Source organism: Nestor notabilis, unplaced genomic scaffold, assembly GCF_000696875.1.
Source record: "Nestor notabilis isolate BGI_N333 unplaced genomic scaffold, ASM69687v1 scaffold31642, whole genome shotgun sequence".
In the NCBI taxonomy this organism is placed as follows: Eukaryota; Metazoa; Chordata; class Aves; order Psittaciformes; family Psittacidae; genus Nestor; species Nestor notabilis.
In genome coordinates this window covers 7,677-26,611 of record NW_009917507.1, presented here as the reverse complement: position 1 = coordinate 26,611, position 18,935 = coordinate 7,677, and the positions used below count along the sequence as shown (strand labels likewise).

The window sequence follows — 18,935 nt, the reverse complement described above, 5'->3', positions numbered from 1 at the left end:
GTTACAATATTGCTACACATGTGTGAAAGAGGAATGGAAGAATGATAGGCTAGTGATGAAATCAGAATATTGAGATCCACCAAACTCTGTAACATATGATTTAGGAATTATTTGGGGCAAACAGTTTTAGTCCTACATCTGCATTACCACCACAACGGTATTTTATATCAAACAGATGAGATAAGAATACATCTACTTGTGCGTGTCCACAGAAGCTGCTCACATCCTTTTTTTTACTGAAATACATTGTGAATTAAAAGGCTTTGCAAACACAGCAGATCTCTCCTGTGAACATCAGCTAGCACTATTCTCTTTTTAAACTGGACTATTTTTTTTTTTGAGCTGCACAGTAATGTGGCTTCAAAATAACTACGTATTATAGCTATTTTACTTAAGACCAGCACAGATGGGGACAGACAAAACAAAACAAGAAATTATTTAGTTACATAGGCACTTAGATCTGAATGCAGGTGCTCATAGTCAGAGAAATAGGACAAAAATTTTGGCCTGGCTGTAGGAATACATAAATTAAGAAGTAAGATATTCAATTCTTCTGGCATTTTTAGCCAAACTTAGAAAAGATGCAGGTAGTCCAGAGAAAATAGCTGCACTTTAGGGTACACATCAACCATGGACAGTCACTGAAACAAGCCTGCAATGCCCACCTAACATCAGCTGGCACAGATGGGACTGAACTGGAGACTTGCAGAGATGGTTTTATATTTCTAACAATCTAGAGGGTCCTCCAGTTAATGAAGTATTGCAAGAATTCTCATTAGATTTTATACTATTAGATAAATGTAATATATACACCTTACTTACTAGCACTTCCTTTTTCTCCCTCCATGACTTTAAATATGATCTGAATTTGGTCAAATGGTCTACAACTGTATTTCACGTAGTATGGTTGCACTTACTTGCATACTGGACACCTCCAAGTTCCTCTTTCACAGTTCAGTTGCAAGTAAGATTCCAGATCAAAGCACTAGGTATCAGAAAGAAAGAAGAAAAAAAGAAAAAAGAGAAATCAAAGGAAAACACTGTATTAACTGAAACAGTTGGGTCAAAAGTAAAACTACCATGAAAAAAAGCCTACGAGCACGGAAAACTAAACCAAATAGCTTACTTTCTCCCTCTACATTAAATATATATAATTATTTAGGTTGATATACACAAAGTAATCACATTTCATTAGGTGGTATCTTACAATAACTAGGCTAAAGGTACTGTAACAACACATGGCTGAGGGAATACTGCCAGGCCACTGGCATCTACCTACTTGCACATGCTTGCAATCGTGACCCCTTGCTGGGAGCTGAATCCGCCGGAATGTGATCGGACACTTCAGAGACACTTTAATAGCAGTTTGCTCTACTCCATCTTCTCCATTTAGTGTCGCGTTGCCAGAGGATGCTGCTACGCTACTGAAGTTCCTCTTTACTGTTTAGGAAGAAAGGTATGTGTATGTGTGACAGAACACAAGTGTACTGTAAATTCTAACACAGAAATATGAAAGACCAACACTTGAACTGTTAAGGGCCAATTTAGTGGACAATTTATCCACACAGGTGTATTCTGTGTAATTCAGGATATTCTCCTGAAGAGACAAACCATCACACACATGCATATCAGCTATACTCTCAGCCAAATTAAGTGCCGCATAAGCACTCAAAGTAGCCTTAAAGAATAATCTTTCTACCTGGGCCTTTTAGGTAAGTCAAAAACAAATATGGGGGAAAGCCGGAGAGACTCTCCTGGAACGGGAGAGTCCTCATTAGGAACAAAGCTTGTGTCCTTGGTACTTTGTTACCCCCACTCAAATAGCCCTCAACATTCGAGGATATCGAGGATTTAATCCACGCACATGATGTTCTGGAAATTCCTGACAAGTACAGCTTAAGGTTTTCAAAAAGCAAGCAAATCTTGAGCAGAAATAGCTTATCACAACTGAACATAGGCATCCTGGAAAGTCATCACCCACACAAAATGGAAACTCACTTTTAGTGATACAATGTTCTGCTGGGAGCAGGCGTTTCTTTAGTAGACCTTGAAGTACAGAGCGAACTGATGGCCGGTGTACTAACTGCAACACGAACAAGTGTGACTGAAAGAAAATGCATTTTGTTACCAAGAGAACCAAACACACATGGTAAATACACTGCTGAACAGAGCTGCATTCTTCCCTTGAATACATGGCTTCCCTAAGAGCCTGATGCTTAAATATGAAAGCTGGTTCTGCTCCATGCGCATACGGGCTCCCTCAGGGATATTCTGCACGCTGCACAGTATGTTGTTCTATGCTCCAGGAGCATAACATATACAAGGGCTTTAAAAAAGCGAAGATTTTCTGCATTTTCTCCCTCCTTAATATTCAGAATACATAGTGCTGACATATTCATCTCTGACATCAGGGGTTATTTCTAAAAACCTGAATTCTTTGACACAGTCTAGCCTCCCTGCCTGCCCTTGACTATGTTCGAAGTTGCAAAAAACGACTTGCTACTGATGTTTCTGGAACCAGCTGAATCTCCTTCCCCAACACAGATCTCATTGTTGATTCACAGGATGCTGCGTCTGCTCTTAGCCATCAAATAAATGACATTAGGCAGAGAAACATCAGTGTGAAGTAAAGCAAAACAGGTGGATGGCTTCTTCTCAAAGTGCCTTACACTGCAATCTTGGGAGAGGTAGCAGCTTGCTTTATTGTCAGTGGCAACAGAACAGTCAAAAGCTCAGACTGTATGCCTGCAACAGTCTGCATTGAAAATACAGTTCTCATCACGAAGAGTGGAACTATGGGAAAGAAGAAAGGGGAAAGCTGCATGGTCTAGACTGCATCATGGAATATGACGTTTTCATCTGAAAAGCTATTTGAAAAATCATCACCACCACCAGTGATTAATGCTGCTGATGTTGTCATGTCAAACCACACACAGTTTAACACCCTAAGTAAATGAAATTAGTACTAGACAATAGTTTGCATCACAATCACCTACTTCTACATTAATACACTTTAACTGCCTTGTTACACAGGCACATGCTAAATAGGTAAGAGATCAAACACCTTTCCTCCCCTAGACCACAAGCCTTTTCAGAGACATGAGGACACCACTACATTCTGCAATAATTCAGCAGCAAAAATTTCCACATTAGCTCTCTGTGTCAACATCATCAAACAAGCACCTTACCAGTAAAATGCATGAACAAAAAAGAGAGTAAGGCTCTTTCAGCTAAGGCAACATTTGCAAACCATACTAAATAGCAAACTCAGCATCAGCAGCTGCAGCCATGAGCTCAGAGTACTTACACAACAACATGCTGTGACTGTAATTTGAATCGTGTTTCTTCCTGGCTGGCAGACGTGCTTTAGGTGCAGAGGTTTATGAGATGTCTTGTTGTCACCACGTTCAATGGTAAGTGGGGTTGCATTAACGCTGACCTGGACTGAAGCTGGCCAGTTTGTGTTCATTTGTCTGTCTTCATGGTGATAGCACTTGAACTGTAATTCCAAGTCAGACCTGTACAACAACCAATAAATCTTCCTTAATTTTGTGTTCACATTGCAGAGGAAGGTCATTTTGATGCCAGGAAACGTTTTTCTTCATCAATCAGATTATTTTTCTAGCTTACTGCCAGTAAAGGATGTAACATACTTCATAAAAGCCCTTAATAGAAGCAAGTCATGACGAATTAGTGATGCAAGCACACCACAAACTTGCTGTTAATACTTTACACTTATAAAGGACTTTCCAAGGGAACATCTCAAACCACTTTGCAAAACTAGACCATGGAGTGATCCCGCAGAAAGAAAAATGGTAACATTCAGTAGGTCCTTCCTGTGTGTTAAAAATCAAGAACAAGAGAGTGACATGCTGCTGTGGGTTCTGCTCAAAGACCGTGGATTCTTCACTACTTCAGAGCATTTAAAAGAGCACTGGAATGAGCACTTGTCAGACAAAACACCAGCACAGCTAATCCTGCCTTGGAACAGGTAAATCAACTAAAATGACCCCTGTATCTCACCCCCTGCGTTTCTGTGGTTCCAAATTACCACATCTGTGGATTAAATCTACCCAATTTAGACCTTTTTTCAGAGCATGAATTCCTCCCACCTCTCCAATAATAACTTCTCCACACTACTTAGCTCCTCAAAAATGAGTTTTAGAACACCTCCAAAAATGGAAGAGGCTGAGATTAAGTTGATCACAAATTCAGTGGGTAAGACTATGACTTCAGTTTCATACATGGATGTTAACCTTGTGTTAGGAATGAGTAATTTTAAGAAGAAATTTAAAAGAACATGAAAAACTGAACTCATATGTCAGGATTCTGCTGTTTATGACAGCTGAATGTTTATCTTTTCTACTCGAAAATCTAGGTGCTCGTTTCTTCACCTTGCATGAAGGAAAATATCTTTGTAAGATCAGTGAACAGCTTTATGAGGACATCACCACCTTAACTGCCATTTTCCAAAATCAGAGATTCGATTCCGAGTTAACATTGCCTTTTCTGGATTTCAAATCATCAAGATTTAGCTCTGGATAAAAGCATTTTTTAACGAACAGAAAAGTACAGAACACAGACCAGCTGACCTTTCAACATCACCCAGCTATATAAAGTCTTTCCAGCTTTTTTTAGTATCTTATTACCAATTTTTGAAAGCTCTCTCTGCAAGATCCACTGGAGATTCTCACCTTGTGAGAACACATTGCAGTCACCCAAACCTGGAGGGAAGCAAGGCTTGGTACCTCTGACAGAAAAACCAAGCAGACTAAGTGTGCTCCCAAGGATTCTGAGCAGGCCTGCTGAATGTCACAGAGCGGTGACAGAGTGCAGGAGACCCTCATGTTCTCAGCACACAGTGTCTCCACTGTGGGACGCTATTAATAACTGAGCAGTGCTAAGACTGAACCAGCTTCAAGAAGACATTTCCCCTGCCTTCAACCTTTCTGTTTTTCGTAACCATGAAAAGTTCCCAGAGGGGAGAAAACTGACTGCATTGCTATTCATTATGTGTGTACACGTGAGAGGTTTTGCTGAATATTTTAAGTGGCAGACAAATATTCAAAATTGGCTGGATTCCACCATTCTCTATAAAACTGAAATCCATTCACACATGTGACTAATTCGTTTTTCTGGAGCCCATCCAGCCCTGACTTAAATGTGAAATGACTTCATTACAGGACTGTCCGTCCTCCCCACTATTAACAAGCTTTTCAAAACAGCAGACCTGAGCACAGTTTACCTATGAGTCTTCATTAAAATAAGTTTAAATAAAGGCTATGTGTTTGGTGAGCTAAGGAAGAATAGATATTAAGAAACAGCCTCATGCCTCAGTGCAGCACTATAAATCTACTGAATGAGCCAACACAATCCCCAGTAGTGATTACTTATTAATAAGAACTGGCAAATAACTGCCAAAACTCCCTCTGCTGCGAGTAGTCCATGATAATGAAATGCAAGTAAGCAGTAACTGACCTCAAAGTTAGGTGTTAATTATTGGATGTGGTCTGCCTGCAATCCCTCTCCCTCCCAACGCCCAGGTTACCTCAGGGTAAGGGGGCAACGTGGCAGCAAGGACTCGTGCATCCCACATCAAGCCTCAGTTTTAGAGCCAGAGTCCATGCGTGGAGCAGAGAACTCAGTGCACCTCTCTGCCCAACTCACACCCCCCACAACATGAAAATAGAAGTCTCAAGTGGATTCCAGTGAACAGGAAGAAGATCCCCACAGGGAAAAAAGCTGAAGGTACAAGTTATCACTCCCATTAAGGTCAGAGGGTATATGGTCCAGGCATGGGAAGAAACTGAAAGCAAGACAGGAGTAACGGAAAATGTGCTGACAGAAAGATACTGCATTTTACACTCTCAGCTGTTACACCTGTGAAACAACCTCCATACAAGATCCTGAGCAATTAACCAGCCTTCACAGTGCACAGAGACAGGTTCAAACAATGTGATCAGCAGCCAGGATAACACTGAGATACCTTCTGAGAAAAACAGAAGAAGACAAAATTATTCTGTGGTATTTGAAAGAATACAAATAAAAAAGATTAAGGCTCTGACTATCATCTGATCTAAAGTCCTTCCAGGAAAATGGTGAAATGGGGTCATAACCTGGAATCACTTACACAGATCTACATTAAATGGAGGAAAGTACCACCTAGAAAACCTATTCCTCTGTGCTGGAAGGTAGTACTTGCTGTAAGTGAAATCCAGAAGGTTTTGTATGTGGAAAGCCATGTGCCAGTATTTCTGACCTGTCCTTATTTGTGGAGTCATAGGAGAGAGCAGAATTTAGGAAGTTTCTAAAGTCTGGAAGATTTAAGTAGTTGTCTTTCCAAATGGCTTTACAAAGTCTCTAAATCAGGCTCTTCGTTACTGTGCTGTTTTTCATTATCAGATACTCTGCACCATTTATGTAACACTCCTGCACAGTTACTCCTGCAACTAGCACTTCACAAAGCACCTAGAACTTCAGAGCCTCCCAAACGGAAGTTTGTAGTGGTGTTGGTCATGCACATCCCACACCTGTTCCACCTACAGTAGAAAAGATGGAACAGTTGCAGTGATTTTTCAGACACTGTGTGCCATGTGCTATCAGCAAAGAGATGCCACACAGATCAGGAAGCATTTTAGAACATGTTGCTTCTGAAAAGTGAGAGGTGAGAGTTATCTGTAAGTGGCAAACCTAAATGGAGTTCATGTGGCCTCCATCACTGTTTGCAAGACCGAGCTTACCTCCACATCAGTGTCTGATGAACAGTTGGCCGCAGGTGAAAGACATGGTTACTGACTGCCAGGTTGTGTTCCAGCCGGAAGGGCTCCAGTACAACACCATCTCTCACAGGAAATGTCAGACGCAGCTCATCATTGTGGTTGGCTGGGATCGAAGAGGGAGAGAAAGCGTGAACTTTCCCTTTAGCATCTGCAGTGCAATAATAATGTGTATATTTATACAGAATAGTAACAAATGGCACAGTGATCTGCTACTGGGTCTAACTTAACAGGTTCATACACACTTAAAAGAAAATCACAAGTAACTAACTGATACGAGTGACAGAGCTCAAACTGATTGTGACAGCAAAACAAAGTCTTCTATCCTCCCACACTTAACATTAGGACCTTAGCATCCTGACCATAAACAGAAACCAAGCATGGCAAGAATTCCTAGTTTTTGTTACTGGACAGGTTTTTTTTTCCAGGCTACTCTGTTGGCAGACGACTGACAACAGATCTCTTAATTATGGCAAACTGTGATAATGCTTATTTTCCCTGCAATCAGCATTACCCAATTAGTTCCAACAATTTCATCAGCTGAACCTATCCAATGTCCACAGACACTTGTTTTTAATTACTATCTGATCTCACAACATGACAGTCTGTGGTAAACTTACAGCTGATCTATGAAGTATGAATGTCTTTAAATGTTGTTTTCTTGCCCAAATAATACTGCAGGCCACCTTCTTCTACTTCATTTCTCACCTATCCTGAATCAAAGACCGGCTGCAAAGTGCTAATGCAGCAGCAGTTATTTTACAGAGAACATAAAGGTTCTCCCATCTCCTTAGTAAATGGTTTCTCCTATTGTCCACCAGTCACTTCAAAACCTCAGACATCTTATGATAGTATACAGTCAGAGAGATTCTGTTATTCCTGCCCTGTTCCCAGCCAAATGTAGCTGTGACGTTAAGTGGCTTTGAAAGGAACATACATCAATTTTTGGCATACTACTGACTATTCTTAAGAAGCCTATATGGATCACAATAGAGACACCGCTATAAATATTCACATTTTACACTATTCTGCAGTGATGTTCAATGAATGGCTTTGCCCTTGAATGAAACAGACCACAGTGAAAGTCCATACAGTAAACAAGCCTACCAAGCACACATAATGCAACACAAAATCAAGTGTTTTATCCTCAGGACGTGTATCAAAGGAATACTTCAGAAGTAAAATTCTTACAAGTTTAACCTGGAAGAACATTTCTGATACTCTACTTTAAGAGGGGATAGCAATCTTTTTCTTTCCTGTCCACTGTTTCTAGTGACCTTGCACGGTGCATGTCACCTATCACAACTTCACGATCCAAGTCTCTCCCAGAGCAGCAATCAGAGCTAGTTTTCAGACTCTGAAATATATGTGGCAGAAGACAGAGGGACAATAAATGACTGTGGCGGCATTCTGTTTGCTACTCACTTGGAGGTGGTGGTAAAGCATTGATATTTGGTTTAATGTCAGGTGGGAATGGTGGTTTGACATCCTGGTTAGGTGACAGGTATGGAGGAATATTGCTCCCTGGAGTCATAGGTGGCGTGGGATTTCCTGGAACAGGTGAATGAGGGTAATTTGCCACAGGTACAGGCCTTGATGGCTAGAAAATAAATAACACCACATTGTTATTGCAGCCTGAAAATAAGAATAGTAAGCCTTGTGAACTGCACTGCTATCAAACACCAAATGGTACAAACAAGGTAGGGAGGCCCCTCTGTCACTGGAAGGGGAAGAAACCACAGGAGGTCCCATGAGGCCTTCAGGGAAGAGGCAGACTAGGAGAGCAAAGCAGGAACTGAAACCAGACAAGCCAGCTTAACTCAGGCAATGACCAGATGCAAGCATGGCTGCCAAAAGGCTTACTGCGTTCCTCTGAACACTCTCTTTCCAAAAACAACCAGCAATTCACTTTAGTTTTTCCACACCACCCCAACCCACCCAGCCCTTTTGTATCACTTTGGCTTCCTCCCAAAATAGCCCCACCGCACAAAAGCCTACATGAAAAACAAATGCCAAAGACATGCAATTAGAATGTCTCTGTCCCTTTTACTTCTGTCTATCCTTTCTTCCACCCCTGTCCAACTCATCTACTCAGAATGAAAACTCTGAGGGTCAGGGGATGTCTTTTATTCTGTGTACCTACAATTAGATTTTTTTCTTAGCTTGATGCTGAATAAGACAAATTAAAAGAAAAAGGAAGGTTAGGTATAAATAGCAGCTACAGTATTAAAACACCATTGGTTTTGTTTCTTGTAATTAAGGGGACGGCTGTAGTTAACAGAATAAACCAATAATGAAGGAAGCTGGCATTAACCAAAACTGCTATTGCAAGTCACTCTCTTGTAATAGCTCATGTAGCATAAGCACATATTCATGGGAATGTCGGAAGATGAAAATTATTACAGACAGCCAAAATATCAGGACTTCAAATCTGATTCTGTACAATCTAAATACTTCACAGAGTAGGATACTCTAAAGCACCTAAGAGGAGAGCTGCATTCTGAAATCTTGAGTGTTTACATTTCCAACCAATCTTTGCTTTTTTCTTTAACACACAGAGTTACTATCTTCACAATCACTATAATCCAAAGGCTCAGGTCCTGTCTGTGGCAAGCTGAATTTTTTCCACTAGCCAGATGAACTCCCTTCCTAACAAGGTGTCTTATTTTCTGTTTCCAGAACAGCCATTATTTGATACAAAATAGGGGATGCATTGGAAAGACCACAGATTCCCTGTTAGAGTTATCCTGTAAGCAAAAAACTTACACTCCATCTCAAATACACACATGCAAAATGTATTAAAAAATCTGTCACTTAAAAACTTGACAGAGATCATCTGCTGTTATTTTAGCACAAGTGACTGCACTGGAATTACAGCAGTTGAGGATCTGTCTCCTCCTCATGTTCCTCCTGGCAGTGTACTGCAAAAGCTGCCATGATGCAAGAGGCATTCCTTTGGGCACCACAGTGGACAGCTTGGTAGAATGGATACTCTATACTAAAAGGTGTTGTCTCCCCTTTTGTTTTTGCAATGGTGTTTTTTGTGTGAATGACACTGGAACACTTCCAATTCAACATCCATGTGCAACTTAGATTCTTTAGCCCACATCAGAGATCAGTAAGTAGTTCAGAGACTTCAAAAGCTAATGCTTTAAGAGCAGGTCAGACCACCAATGGTCCTCCCCATTTTTATACTTACTGGAGTACCCTGTGTGCAAAAGATCCCTTTTGTGTGCACTTCAAAGACATTAAACCTCAGCAGGCCCTCAGTACAAACTCAGTTTGGAGAATATGAAGTGCTCAAAATATATCCATAAAACAAGCTCTAGGCAAAATTTTAACAATATTAATTCTTGCCCAAAACAAGCAGCACAGAGAGAAAAGAAGGAGAAAAGTGGAGGAAAGGTTGGAGAAAGTCACGCAAACTTCAGTTGAAAGATCAATTCTACAGCTGGAAGAGCTTTTAAGTTTCAACTAGCTTAATCCAACAGTGACCACTCAGGTCTGAAAATGGGATGCTGCAACACTGACCTTGTTTATTACAAATTTCCAAAGTTATATTCTTGCAGGGTGCCATGAATAGGTGAAAATATTACACCTGAATCCCATTAGGTACTTTTTTTTTACATGCTATTTTTAAAGCAAAACCAACATTTTCTTGTAAAAGCCTCTAATGAGCTCCAGCACCATTCCATTTTCTTTACGAACTGCTCTGAAGTTACAGTGCAACTTGGCTGATTGACTTGATCCTGTGTTAGCCAACAATTAGTAAAAACACTGCTTTTTTCTCCCTTTCCTTAAATTACATAAAAGCAGTAGCTATGTATTAATTCATGTGATTTCATTCACAAATGTCTAGAGGAATGCAACAAGATAATGTGAAAACTCTTACCTTGTAATACTGCCCCATGTTGACTGTTGGAGGAGGGTACTGCCCTGTGTTTTGCTGGCTTGGCATCCTCTGTCCGGGATAGTTGGGAGATGTAAGGGGTCTTGGAGGGTTGGGAGTAGGGTACTGACCAGGCTGGTTTGGAAACTGGCTATTTGGTCCATACTGCTGGTTTCCATAATTCGGCTATTTCATGACAGAGATGAAAGAAGACAAAGATCTGTTTCATGCAGGCAGCTGTCTTAAATTGATTATTAACACACATTCAACAGCAGAATCAAAACAAACAAAAACCCTTCTGGGTGAATACTCCTCAACTTAGTGCCACTCATGACTAAACCAGGTCCTTGATGGCTGGAAGGGAATACTCACGCTAAAGCATAAAAGTCCCCCAAAGTGGCATAAGAATAACCATGTATCTTAACACAAATGTACACTTAGCCTTGCAACACTGTCAAAGGGCACTGCGTTTGAAGAAACCAGAATTACAGCCAGATGCAGTGTTCACAAAATCTCTGTGCTGTTGCAAGTGCTATCAACCCCAACCCTGGGGATCTGTTTCCAGATGGAGAATGGAAGCACAGAAAGTACCATAAAAAAAAAAAAATATCCTGGAGGGGACAAAGAACCTGTGTTTCCACGTCTCTCTGCTCAACACAACTGCTATCCTGGCCTTGTGCTACAGCATACAGCAATACCTTAACAATTAACGAAATGCTATCACTCGTCATAAACACCTTGCTAGTGTTAACTAGTACTGTGCTATAGTTTCGGAATCCAAGTTATGAAAACTGGAACTTGACAGGTAATACACTGTCAATTTGAAAAATTAACTGATTAATAGGCAATTTCCATTAATGAAGCTTTCGAAAGCCAAATAGCAAATAGCATCTATAAGACCTGCAGAATTCCAGACCAGCAAGCATGTAACATTTAGGGAACATGCTTGCTGGTCTGGACTTCTTGGGAATATGGTCATATTCACTTACAAGGAAAAACCTGCTTCTGAAGCAGCAAAAAGAAATCTGAAGGTAATAATTATCTGAATAAGCCACATTCTGTGTTTTCTTAATTGTAGAGTAAATGGCAGTATGACAAGACATCCTAGAGAAGCAACTCCTGCTAAATAAAGCACATCACTTTTTTTTTAATTTCTGAATACTTTTTTTAAAATTAATTAAAAAAAAATTCATTTGCAGATCAGGAAATAAATGTAACCCAGTAATAAATGTTTGCTATATTTTCTGCATGCTGTGGTACTCCTTGCTGTATGTTTTCAATAAACTCTTACTGCCATTATTATAGTCAGGGCAATGTCATAATATTCAAAGCTCTACACCTGAAGTTACAGCTGTTGTTTTAGTCTCAGTTTAATACAGAATTTCACCAGGAAATTATCTCTGAAGCTAGTAGCTGGTGGCTAGACTTGTACAGACGTTTAGGTGCATTTAAAGCTGAGAGTTAGTGGGATTTTCGAAAGCACCTACTGCCTGATTCACACCAATTTCAATAGTAAAATACATTGGGACTTTTTAAAATTCAAAAGCTTGTCTGTCTACATCTTCGGTTGTCTAAATTTCTCTAAAATTTTGACTCTAAGTGTTTTGCCTTAAGTCAATGGCAATGTAATTTTGTCTACAAAGCCACTCAGATCTCGTATAACAGCATGGGAACTTAAAATACCACACTCCAAATAAACTTACATTAGATAAATGCCGACACAGAAGGATTTGAGTTCAACATGATTTATATTCATCTCAGTGCCTATGAAAAATATGCCTCAAGAAGTTTGGAAAGCAACTGGTCTTTAAAATAAATGTTATTACTATTGGTGTTTATACAATGTCCACCCTGTATTTCTTTAGAATAATAAAACCACCCAAGAAAATGCAGATCACATATGTAGTGGGCTCAAATGAAGAATTTCACCTTCAACATCTCTTTTAAGTTGTCACATTAAATAAATCCACTCCTGTGAAGGAAGTCTGCTTACAGTCTGTGAATTCACCATCTAGCATGAGAATCTTAAAGTGACATTTTGAGGGCTCAGCTGATTTTGGGCCTCGCTTGGTTTTAATGATTGTCATCTTGACTAACATAGCAAGGGCCAACCCAAATACTTTAGATGAAAAGAAAGAGCTGCTTCCGCTCGTATTTTAACAGCAGCATTCCTACCAAGGCTGGAACAATGATGTGCCTATCTTAAAGGGATGTGCACCACACACTGCCCAGTGTGTTGCAACACAGTAAAACAGTGTAAGCAAAATATAATTCATCTTATTACCTCTCCTGGATACGGTCTCTTTATGCCCTGTATAGGCAAAGACTGGGGGCGTGGGCCTGGGTAGGCTTGCTGAGGCATCCTCTGCCCATGGGTGCTGAAGGGACTCATCCCAGGAGGCCGAGGCTGGTTCATGCCCATGGGTGGCCCACTCATGCTGGAAGGGGTCATTCCCGCTCCCATGCTTGCTGGGTTCATGTTGCCTGGCATAGAAGCAGGGCCACGAGGACCAGGCTGGTTCATAAACTGGTTGTTGTAAGCCTGAGTTGGACCCATCTGGAAAGAGGAACAAACCTTCAACGGAAGAAGAAGAAAAAAAAAAAAAAGAATAAAATGCGACATGCATTTAAAATGGGAGGAGGGAGCTGAACATGCTTTTGGGGGAGGGCAGAAGGGGAGGATTTATGTCGCATTTTCCTTCAGTGTTCTCCAACGTTATGAGCGGTGATGTTATTTATAACAATTCAATTGGAATTGTAGAAAGCATAAGAGAGGAAGAGAGATGTAAGTCTAAGGCGAGCAATTAACTTGTTTAAATTGGCTAGTTATTACTGTAAGGTGAACAGGTTAGGAAGTTGGCTGTGTAAATACAGCACAAAGCTACAATTTCTAAACCATGTGCTTCTTTACATCATCTGGCACATGAGGCCATATATATCAGAACTCAGAGAGGTAAAAAAGCTAAGGAGGGAAAAACCTGAATTGATCAAACCCTTGTTTATTTTAAGAAAAATATTACATGAAGACATGACATGCTGGAGGCTATGGATCACCAAAAATGCACGTCTCGCATAGCTGTCCTCACAGACAATGTTATTAAAAAGCAAATCCCTTCTCTACTGTTGTTTCCTTGTTTGGAGGGGAAATCAACCAACCAACCAACTGTAGCTGGCAAAATAAACAATTACTGAAGCAGTACAAAACCTGTTCCAAGATTCTGGAACACTTTACCAGGTACTCAAATTTAAAGGTTCAAAGGCTGGGAGAGGCAGCAATAATATATCACGTCAGAGACAGCTGTAACTTTGGGTAATCTTCAATTATTTTTTAAGGGACAATCTCCAAACTACAAAATACAGTTAGGCAAGATTTACTGGGAAAAACATGGGAGATCAACTCACACCTACATACACACATTCCAGCAGTTTCTCATAAGCGTTTATAACCATGCTCATGCACAAAAAAAATAAAAAAAAAATAGTAACAAAAATAGAGTAGGCACCCTAATAAACAGGGGAATAAGAAGGACAGCCCAATTCCCTGTAATGGTCTAGATCAGGCAGGTAGGAAGACATAAGGGTTACTCTCTTACCGGTCCATACTGGTTCATGTCCTTATTCTGCGTTTCCTGAAGGGCTGCCACAGTGGCTGTAGCTGTCGCTGTTGCTGTAGCGCTGTTGCGGTAGCAGCTGCAGCTGCAACTGCAGCAGCGGCGGCAGCGGCAGCTGGCTGGGTGAAATCAGCTGGCGGCCTCGTGTGGGGAGGGATCCCCATTCCTGCAGGGGTATTTGGGCCTCCCGGGTAACTGACAGGGAAGAAAGGAAAGAAAGAAAGAAAGAGAGAATTAAGACGTGCCTGGTGGATTTTGTTTTGAACGCTGGTGTGATACTCATCTGGAACTGTTCCAAAACCATGTACAACACCTAATGAAAGCCAGCAGCACAAGGCATGAGGTGTGTATATGAGATGCAAGTGTTGCTCAGGTGTACCCGTCATAGCCACTGGGATTGCAAGGTCCCACCATCAGTAGTTTCAGGGGCAGTGTTCTGCTTTGCAGCTCTGTAGCTTACTGTGAAGCTGAACTGAAATCCTGAAAGTTAATGCATGCTCCATTTCCCAACAGTGTAGGGGCATATTGCACAGCAGCATGAACAGACAGCTTTCTCCACTGCAGTGTGTTTATTTGCCTCAGTGGTGAACTACGCCAAGTGCTCCCACCGTTGTAAAAGTTTTCTTCCCTGACCCTTAGCAGAAAGGACAGGAGAGACACAACGCAATCAGCTCTACTGGATCCCATACGGTGTATTCTGCAGTTCCTACCAGGCTCTCCTATTGATCTTAAGATAAATTAAGCTAAACCATGCCTCTCCCACTCCGAGACATCAACCATTTTTATAAATATGAGCCAGTATACTGTGCCCATTTTAGAGATGTTAATAAAAAGCCAAAGAAACTTTCTGATTGTTCAAGGTCATTCAGTAAATCAGTGGCAGAGATGAAAGGAAAGAGAAGTTCTCGGTGTCCCAGGCTTTCATTCTTCACCGTAGACTGACTATGCTAACAACCTTTTCAGCAGGCTTTGCAGAGGGACCATAAATAGTGGTTTCAGTTAAGCACACTTATCACCCTTGTTTACAAAGCATAGACACGGAAAGTAAAAATGTAACAAAGCCCAAGATACCAGTTTTGCTTTATTTCACTAATGCAGCATTTACTTCCCCCCAAAAAACACACAGCCTGACCATCTCTTCACCCCCAATTCTTTTCAAATTCCTACTGTGGAGTAAGTATTTGGGCAGCAATACGCCATGCATTGGAACCTACTTTGCCTAATACAAGTTTATTCCTCCATGCACACATAGAAATTATGCCATCAATACCTTTCACATCCTGGCCTTATTAAATGTTAATCATTCCTAAGTGTGTGGTCTGTTTAACAATCTCTCTTAATTAAAACTTTATTTTGGGGGTTTATTAAAGCTAATTGATTGACCTAAGCCATTTCTGTTTACTGTGATGAATTTTACTGCAGTTTGGGTAGCTGATTTCTGAAGCTGTAAAAGCAGCACGCACTTGAGTTAACCAGCATAAAATAGCTACTGAGACTTTATACAATTAAAATAAGCCCAAGACACTTCTGCCAGGCCACTAAAACAAGCTTCATCAATGATTTACATTCATTTCCCACCTCACACAAGTAAATCTTACCTGCCACCAAAGCCTCCACTTCCAGGATAATTGGGTCTCCCATACATGCTCTGCTGTATGTATGGCTGAGTGGAGCCTGCCTTCGCTGAAAATTGTTGCTGCTGTCCAGCAAATTGAGGGGAATTGATTCCAGGGTTGCTGGTAGTCATCCCAGAAGCCATGGGATTTCCTGCTGGGTTCATAGGGTTGTTAGCATTTGCCATTGGATTTCCCAGCACCTGTGAGGAGAAACATGAGAATAAGGGGCTGTACCTTGAACTACCTCAAGCAAATTAAGTTGATCTTCTGCAATCAATAAATTAAAATACAACCACCCTGTACTGTGAACTCTAATAAGTGTACACCTTGTTGATGTCTAGATGCACATTCCTGGCGATTTCTTCTTTTGACATTCCAAGCAGAGTTTCTGATCTCTAATTATCCTTCACACATTTTTAACTAGATGGAACCCAAACTAACACACCTATGAAAAAAGTTACTACACAGACCTACTAAAACCATGCTCTGTTTGTGACAAATTCACCTGATTAAGAGAAAGTAAATGCCTTTTTTTTTGTTTTCTGGATATAGGACTTCAAAATAACTTGGAAATATTCAGTCCCATAGGCATACTGCAAATGGTGCTACAGATGCAGGAACTATGAAAGAACATATTTCAGTGTCCTCTGTTCTGTTTTTAAAAGGACTTGGTTTGCTTGTTTGAAGCATATTTTTTTTTTTCAATTGAACCAAAACTGCTATGATTTCCACTGAGATGTAAGTACGGCTGTTCATGGATCACCTGCATGTAAATCTGTCTTCTCTTGGGAAAAAAATATAGCAATTTTTGCACAAGACCAAGTTTCAGCTTTGGGAATTGTGAAAGGAAATCAGTGATCCTGGCCCATTCTTTTTCCCTTGGGGAGCTTAAAGACTTATGGGAAACCCCGTCATTCATTTTAATCTGCTGTGAACAACCACAACCCAGCTTCACGTTTCAGAGTTTCACCCTTCTCTTGCAGTGATTCTGAAAAACCATCTTCTTCTTTTCACCAAAGCACTCTTTTTTCCCCTTTATTGCACATTCCTCTGAAGTATCACAAAGAGTTCAAGTAACATTACAGTGTTCTTAGGACAGAACAAAACTCTGAATCTTCCCCCCGCCATCTCCCCCTCTTTCCTTTTGCCTTTTTAAGTGTGAAGGATTTCTACAAGAAACTGTATTTCCATTTTCTGGCCAATGTATAGACCTATGTGTTTACTCCGGTGTTTCTTTCCCAGATGGGATAACTTTTAAGGTGTTAAAAAGAAACAAACAATAATAAATGATGCTATAGATCTGTGTAACTGTTTCCTCTCTACTTTTTGAAGAAAGATTTTGCCACAACCAATGCTTACATAACTGCCATGTGAGTATTTGTATGACTTGGTCCCTGAATAATGGCTCAATCCATAACAATTCTGGTTTTATTTTTCTGACCAAAATTAACATAATAAAAACAATTCCACACAAAATTTTGTATTGGATCTAATACCACTTGACTTAAAAAAGGTAAAAAAGACAACTTAGATTTATGTACTCATTAAAGATGGTGATGTGTTTAGAGCACTTCATCTACAGTGTAAGAAAAGGCTAGACTGCCTGAGAGCTTGATTTGCGCCACATCCCTTGGGGAACACACTATCACAAATAATCGGCATCTCCTTCATAAAAGCTGCTTCTTTTTGTAGAGCAAAATTCAATATACATTGCAAAAGAAAAAGAGAGGTAAGAGCAGAGAGAACCAAATGAAAATCCACTAAGTGTGGGTCTCACCTGGACACCAGGAGCTCATGCTTTTGCTCCGATGCACATCGAAATATTTTTTCAAAATAAGGCTGTATTAACAGGAAAGGTTGAAAAGAGCACAGCCTGTAGTCAGCTAGCAGCTCAGTGTGGGGGTAGACCTGGCAGTGTATTTCACCAGTCCACAAGTACAACACAACCCCAGGTAAAATCAACAACTGTCATTCAGTGAATCTAGCTAGAATTTCTGGGGTCTTTTATAAAACAACTCTTCAAATTCAATCTGAAATTCCCAAGAAGTTTGGTATTATCCCAAAATCATGCTTTTAGTGTTGAAACCATACAGTGTAAAATACGTGATAAACCCAAGCCTGACGTTTGCATGCAGCTAAAGGAGTTACTGACTCATGCTCTCAGACACCTCCTTTCGATGCCTCCAAAGAGGAGACCACTGGAAAAAAAATGCACCACATACAACAAATACACTGTTATCAGTCCCAAGAGAATTTTCCGAAAACCCTTCAGTTTTGCAAATGTTAGTGAAAATCCTTATCTAGAGAGGAGGGAGCATAAAAAGGAAGCTTACCTGGCTTTGAGAGGTGTTAGTCACACCCCATACTGTGGTGACCACTGATAAAGAGCCTGGAGGCTGGTTGGTATTTTGCTGCCAGGGAACAGAATCGTAAGGGAAAGACCCATCACTGCAAAAACAAATGTTGAGGAGGGTGAGATTTTGGAAGTTTAAGCAGTGGCAAGTTGCTGGCAGGCACAAAGGGCTTAAAACCTGACATTACCTTAACTCTCCACTCCTCATTCAATTATTAAGCCTACTTACTTTCACAGGCATAAAGTTTAATAGCAACATGACCATATCAAAACCACACATAACTAATGAATTCCTTAGGTATATTGAAGGACAGGACTTTCGCCATAAGGTCTCTTACCAACGAAAGTAAAAATAAACTTGGCAGCAGAGTTTCAAACAAGGACACTACGTAAGTTGCTCAGAATCACTTATTTTTTGCCATCCATCTCAAGCTCTTCAACAGTCACTGCTTCAGCTGCCTCCTATCAATCCAATTATATTTTGAGACCAGACTGCAGCTCCACTGTCTGCACTGGGTCCCCACATGGCCAGAAAAGCCTTCAAAGGAACAGCAGTTCAACATCATTTTGAAAAGTAAATTGAAATTCAGATAGTGTTCTCCGACACGATGGATAAGCTGCATGCCAGAAACAGTATTAGCTAATCAGCATTCTAGAAAATCAACTGCAGATACACAACACATCTTTCAG

General features: G+C 40.5%; 1 protein-coding gene across 1 annotated transcript in view; it reads right to left on the bottom strand.

Annotated features, from left to right (window-relative positions):
* The window catches only part of LOC104401625 (zinc finger MIZ domain-containing protein 1-like), a gene marked incomplete at its 5' end in the record, with an annotated part of 32,388 nt that extends 14,048 nt beyond the window's left edge, over positions 1–18,340 (bottom strand). Inside the window, 12 exon segments of the mRNA XM_010009270.1 lie at positions 918–985; positions 1,280–1,440; positions 1,999–2,104; positions 3,308–3,518; positions 6,741–6,882; positions 8,202–8,376; positions 10,669–10,851; positions 12,950–13,240; positions 14,259–14,351; positions 14,354–14,471; positions 15,875–16,092; positions 18,226–18,340. Coding sequence (XP_010007572.1) covers positions 918–985; positions 1,280–1,440; positions 1,999–2,104; positions 3,308–3,518; positions 6,741–6,882; positions 8,202–8,376; positions 10,669–10,851; positions 12,950–13,240; positions 14,259–14,351; positions 14,354–14,471; positions 15,875–16,092; positions 18,226–18,340 — 1,881 coding nt within the window.
* Between the last annotated feature and the right edge of the window lie 595 nt (positions 18,341–18,935).